Source organism: Muscardinus avellanarius (genome assembly GCF_963383645.1).
Source record: "Muscardinus avellanarius genome assembly, chromosome: 21".
In the NCBI taxonomy this organism is placed as follows: Eukaryota; Metazoa; Chordata; class Mammalia; order Rodentia; family Gliridae; genus Muscardinus; species Muscardinus avellanarius.
This window is the reverse complement of record NC_137807.1, coordinates 23,321,684-23,327,910: the sequence shown is the minus strand read 5'-3', so window position 1 is coordinate 23,327,910 and position 6,227 is coordinate 23,321,684. Positions and strand designations below refer to the sequence as shown.

The 6,227-nt window shown below is 41.3% G+C and overlaps 1 protein-coding gene across 1 annotated transcript; it reads left to right on the top strand.

Annotated features, from left to right (window-relative positions):
* Positions 1 to 1,018: 1,018 nt before the first annotated feature.
* Positions 1,019 to 2,659, top strand: LOC308277926 (zinc finger protein 280B-like; the record flags this gene model as incomplete). Its single annotated transcript, XM_080717445.1, has 1 exon — positions 1,019 to 2,659. The coding sequence occupies one exon, from the start codon at positions 1,019 to 1,021 to the stop codon at positions 2,657 to 2,659; it is 1,641 nt and encodes a 546-aa protein (XP_080573571.1).
* Positions 2,660 to 6,227: the final 3,568 nt, after the last annotated feature.

Genomic DNA, 6,227 nt, shown 5'->3' with positions numbered 1-6,227 from the left:
TTGCACTACACTATTTGTTGGTATGCTCGTAGATATTCTTTATAAACTTGATAACTCTTTTCTATATTAATATTTAGAAATTAGTATGTATGAATCAATTAAGATGTGTGCATTTAGTATTTTTTCCTCTAATTTGACTGTGAAACAAACTGCCATGGAATAGGTGTTACTTTTTAAAAAATAGCTATTACCTTAAAGTCTAAGAAATAAGAATTTTTGTCTCCAAGATACTCACATGCATTTGAAACAACAACAAGCACAACAACTTGCTAAAGAAGATACATAAAATATTTGACAGACTAAGTCTTCCATCTTAATCTACAATCCTAAAGCTCATGTTTTTAAACATTGCACAGTAGTCCCTTTGTAAAAGTACTTGTCTTTTCTGTGTGATTTTGCCTAGTGATTAATTGCTGGGAGGTTTTTTTTTTGTTTTTGTTTTTTGGTGGTACTGGGGGTGGAACCCAGAGGCTTTCTACCTCCGGGCTATACTCCCAGACCTATTTTATATTTTATTTGGAAACAGGGTCTCACTAAGTTGCTGAGAGCCTCACTAAGTAGCTGAGGCTGGCTTCGAACCTGTGTGATCCTCCTGTCTCAGCCTGGCTTCGAACCTGTGTGATCCTCCTGTCTCAGCCTCCCAAGTGCGGGGATTACAAGCATGTGCCACCATACCTGGCCGAGTTTTTTTTTTTTTTTTTTTTTTTTTTTTTTTTTTTTTTAAGTGGAAGAGATTATAATCAATATAGGAAAAAGTTGTGAAACTGATTCTAGATTTGCAGAGACCTTAACTTGAGTCGGAAGTTGTAAGCTACCATTTGTCTTCCTTGAATCTTGATGTCCTTGTCTGTGGAATAGGATGTTTATAAGTACCTCAGCATTTTGGAGGTGAATTGTGTACAATAAAACATTTTCCTGTACTTACTAATGTGTAGTATGTTTGTACTTAGGTGGAAGTTTATATAAAGGAAACACTGGAACCTGTGGCCACACCCTTCAAGAATAAAAAAATTAGAAAATGGAACAGCCATGTGTTTTATGTGAGGAAGAACAAGATCCAGAGGCACAGAAGAGCAGAAAAGAAACCAAAGAGGCAGACGACGAAGATGCTGAGCTGATTTTTGTTGGCGTAGAACATGTAAATGAAGATGCTGAGTTGATCTTTGTCGGGGTAACTTCCAGTTCAAAACCAGTCGTTTCAACTATTTTGAACAGAGTCACACCAGGCTCAAGTTCAAGGAGGAGAAAGTATGGTCGCCACAGAAAAGATACTAACAGATTGCAGTCTACAAGTAATGGGACCCCTACATCAAAAACGGTGACTGTCGAGACAGCATCTCCATCTGAGTCAAGATCAACAGATAGTCCTGTTATTATTATTGAGCCTTTGTCTAAGCCTGTTGATAAAAATAATTCACCACAAGTCGTGCCTACTAATTCTTTAGAGTTATGTTCTCCTTTGGTTACGAGCCCAGGTCCGTTGCATCATCCAGGAGTAGCAGCACTTTCATTTAGAAATATAAGTGAAAGTGCTTGTGTATCAAAGCGATGTGCCACTTCTGATGCAAACGGTATAAATTCCAAAAGGCGTAAACTGAACGATGGAGTCACGGGGGGATGTTCTTCAGTTGTGTCCCCTTCAGGTATTTTTCAAGCTGTGAATGTTCAGCAAAGTGTACCCTTAAACAATGTCCATACCTCACTAGGTCATATTCAGAATGGAGCACCTTCTTCAACAGCGTTTCCAAAGGACAGTGCCCATTTTCAGCCTTTAAATAAAAGAACTGAGAGGGAAAGTGAATTGGCAAAAACAGGCTTTCCCGGCATAACAAGCCAAAATAAGGCCTCTGAGCCCCCCAAAGGGACTCTGGTCTTGTCCCTGAGCGACCTTTATTACGGACAGCATGAAGGAGATGGGCCGCCAGAGCAGAAGACTCACACCACCTTTAAGTGCTTCAGCTGCCTCAAAGTTCTCAAAAATGTCAAGTTTATGAACCACATGAAGCACCATTTGGAACTCGAGAGGCAGCGGGTCGACAGCTGGGAAAACCACACCACCTGCCAGCACTGCCACCGGCAGTTCCCCACGCCCTTCCAGCTGCAGCGGCACATCGACAGTGTCCACACCACCCAGGAGCCCTCTGCAGTCTGCAGGATCTGTGAGTTGTCGTTTGATACGGATCAGATTCTCCTGCAGCACATGAGGGACAACCACAAGCCCGGGGAAATGCCCTACGTGTGCCAGGTCTGCCGTTACAGGTCGTCGGTCTTTGCGGATGTGGAGGCACATTTTAGGACGCGCCACGAGAGCACCAAGAATCTGTTGTGTCCGTTTTGTCTCAAAATTTTCAAAACTGCAGCACCCTACATGTGTCATTATAGAAGGCACTGGGAGAGTATGGCTCACCAGTGTTCTAAATGTCGGCTACAGTTTTTAACCTTCAAGGATAAAATGGAGCATAAGACCCAATGTCATCAAATGTTTAAGAAGCCTAAGCAGCTAGAAGGTTTGCCTCCTGAAACAAAAGTTGTTATGCAAGTGTCTCTGGGACCTCTTCAGCCAGGATCAGTGGAAGTAGCATCCGTTGCTCTGAGCATGATTGACTCTGAACCATCTCTTCCCAAGTCCAAAAGTAAAATACCCCAAAAAACCCATTAATTCTGCTTTTGGTAAACCAAAAACAAATACTTCATATGAAAGAAAACCCTGTAAAAGCAAAAAATACAAACCATACATTATTCAGTAACACCAAAAATAGTGAAACTAATGCATTATTTTTTTTAAGTTCATGATGTAGTTTCTTATTTTTCTTCCTCCCTCCCTTCCCTCCCTCCCTTCCTCTCTTTCTTCCGTCTCCCTCTTTCTATTTTTTGTGGTGCTGGGAATAAACCCAGAACCTAGTACATGCTGGGCAAGGGCTCTACCAGTGAGCCTTATTCCCATCCCTTGCACTGTATTATCTGATCAGAATTTTGAAGTGTTATTTATAATTTATTAACTGTTTTTTTATGTTAACTCTCTGGCTTAATACATGGAAGGTGCTTGTGTGTATTTTCAGTGAGAGAAAAAAAGTGAATACTATTTATTATGTTGATTTTTTTTTTTCTTGTTTTGTGGTGCTGGGGATTGAATCCAGGGGCATTCTGTTGCCAAGTTATACCTCCAGCCCTGTTCTTATTTTTTATTTGAAAATGACTTTACTAAGTTGCTGAGAGCCTCACTAAGTTGCTGAGATTGGCTTTGAACCTACAATCCTCCTGTCTCAGCCTCCCAAGTACTGGGATTACAGGCGTGCACTATCCTGCCTGGCTTACGTTAGTATTTTATGTTCCTCCTAATCTTGAAATTTTTTTCTTGTATATACAGATTCTGTGTAAGTTTTATTTTTAACTAATTTTATTTTTAATTTTCTCTGTGTATTACAGATTTCGCTGTTAACTCTAGTTAGACTAGAATGGCTTTGTTTGGCCTAGCCCATTTACTCATGAACCCTTAAAAGTGCCTTGGCAATACTGGCATAAAATAAGCTGTTTCTGAAAGCCTAGGTATGGCATTGAGGCAGAATGGAGAGCTCAGGAAGGCAGAGGTCAGCCAAGGGAGAGCGTGGCTCCTTGTCCAAGTTGAGGGAGGGAGAGGCACACTTCCACTCTCGTCATAGCCCAAGGCAGAAGGAACACTGCCTCACTGTGTCTTTACGAAATGGAAGAACATCCAGGGAAGCACAATCATTCCTGGACAATGCCTGCATTTGGTGAAGAACCTTGCAGACATCAAGTAGCTGCTGTGTATCCTTTACTTCATATGACGAAGACAAAGTAATTAATAGAATGGGGACTGAGGCCGTTGGATTTCCTGTTGAGTCATCTAGAATTCTTTTTCTTCTCTCTCCTGCCTCACCATTAGTGAAGAATGTGCTGTTCTTGTCAGAAGCAACAGCAACAAAGGATTTCGTATTTCCCAGGGGAAAGAAATCCTGGCGTTCAATAGATCGGATTGTACTGGACCTGTAGTTTTAACAGCTGAAAAGTGCCAAACAGATTATGGACAGGACTAAATTTAGTTCTCTCTGTTAAGCTGGAATGGGGTTTTGTCCAAGAACAGTAGGTTCAGTGGACAAAAATAGCCCAGGGTGACTAGGGTGACTGATGAAATTAAAAACATAAGGCCTTTCCTTGTGTTTTCAGCACATGTGTCTCTTACTGTAACTGAATATGTGAAATTTAGAACTTTGTATTTTGCCTTGGATGTGATTGTATTACTGTTCATAGTTTTGTTGTGTGTACAACTTCCCAGTTGATTATACTAATGCTGTTTGAGATTTACTTGAAGCACTCCAGTGTGCAAGAAATTTCCCATGTGTTATTTATCTTTCATCAAGTATGTCCTACTATTTAAAGTGTCACTACATTCTAGAGGAACCTTTTAATCTTGCACTCCCCAAGGGCTCTTTCACAGAATTGTGGAGTACCCTTGAGCATTGGTTCCTACACAGCAGCTGTGGCTGCTTCTGTGAGTTCTCAGGGTTGTCTCCCTGGGCCTGCTCTAGTGCCATTTCTTGTTCTCCTACCCCAGCCCAGACGCCCAGTATCCTTTGTTCACCAGTCAAATCTAGCATCCTGGCTCTAGAAGTAGGTCTGGAGAAATCTTTTTTGTTCCTTTCAATGGTACCTTCTCTCTCCCTACTTTCTTTACTCCCCAGTCTAGTTAAATCTTCTAAGCTTTCACAGAAAGCTGGGAAGAGGTAATAATCATTAGGTCTTAGCCTCCCCCTTAGAATGGGAGGAGGAGGGACTATAGATAACTTAAAAATTGTCAGTTGATTCCGTTGTATTTATTTGTTCCATGTTTGTTTGCTTAATTAATTGCCTGTGAACATTTTACTTGGCTTTTTTAGTCTTTGGGCCAAGGCACATGGCTAAAATTTTACCCTGAACCCTTTCTTTGGGTATAGATGGTGTGTGTGTGTGTGTGTGTGTATGTGTGTGTGTGTGTGTGTGTGTGTGCATGCGCGCGCGCGCGCGTGTATGTCCCACTTTTTCTGGTGGAGATTCCTACTGTTCATGAATCTGCAGACTTTTGTGTACGCTGTTTCTATGGTGAAAGTAAGAAATGTTTTTCTTGTATGTTTTAGTGACCGCTTACTATTATCAACACTTCCTGTGGTTTGCTGTTTTCTAAAGCATGCTCCCGAGGAGTCCAAATTGTCAGTTACTGCCAGCTGCAGGTTCCAGTGGTCAGGCCCCTGCCTACCTCCTCTCTTCCATTCTCGGTCATGCTTCTCAACCATTTTCTCCATTTATGCACTATTTTGATAGGCTGGCCTTGTTATTCCTCAAGTAAACACATTTCCCCCCAATCACAGGCTGCACATGCTATTCTCTGTCTTAGAATGCGCTTTGCCGCCGGGCGTGGTGGTGCACACCTGTAATCCCCGCGCTTGGGAGGTGGAGACAGGAGGATGGCGCAGGTTCGAAGGCAGCCGCGCTGGCTTAAGAGACCCCGTTTCCAAATAAAAAGTATTAAAAAAAAGTAGGTCTGGGAGTGTAGCCCGGAGGTAGAAGGGCTTCCAGGAACCCCAGTACCACCAAAAAACCCCACAAAAAAACAAAAACAGAATGCGCTTTGCCGAGGCCCGCATGGCTTGCTACCTCACTTGTTTGACACTTTGGTTCATTTAGCTTCCTCAAGGTTCTTAGAACCTTGTCTAGAAATCTCCCAGCCTTTAAAATTATTTCTCCTTAAAGGCACTTTACCTTCCCCCATGCCTTTCTCCCCTCTCTAAGCAAGTTAGATTTCCTAGGTTTTCACAAAGCTGGGAAGGAATCATTTAGGGCTTGGCTTCTCTTTTAGAATTGAGCTAGCTGAGTCCATCTCTGTGCCTGCAACCCAAAGGAAAGACAGCGAGTTGAGTAAAGGGAGCTCTCTGTTTTTCTATTGATAGCTCTATATTTTTTTAAGGCAGTGTCACTTTGTTTTATTTACAAATATATTTAATATCTGTCCAGATTACTATTTTGTTATTACCCTTTGTGAATTTCCTTTTCTATTTTGCTTGCTTGTTCTTTCAGAAGAGAATTATTATTAATGTTGCCAAAAATTGTAAAGTAGCAATTGCAGTAATAAAATGTTTTGTGAAAGAATATTTTTTGCTATGGATTATCTTTACACTAATCATATGATATCTTTTAAGTTTTATTTAATATATCTGCTAGTTGTGTTTACTTAG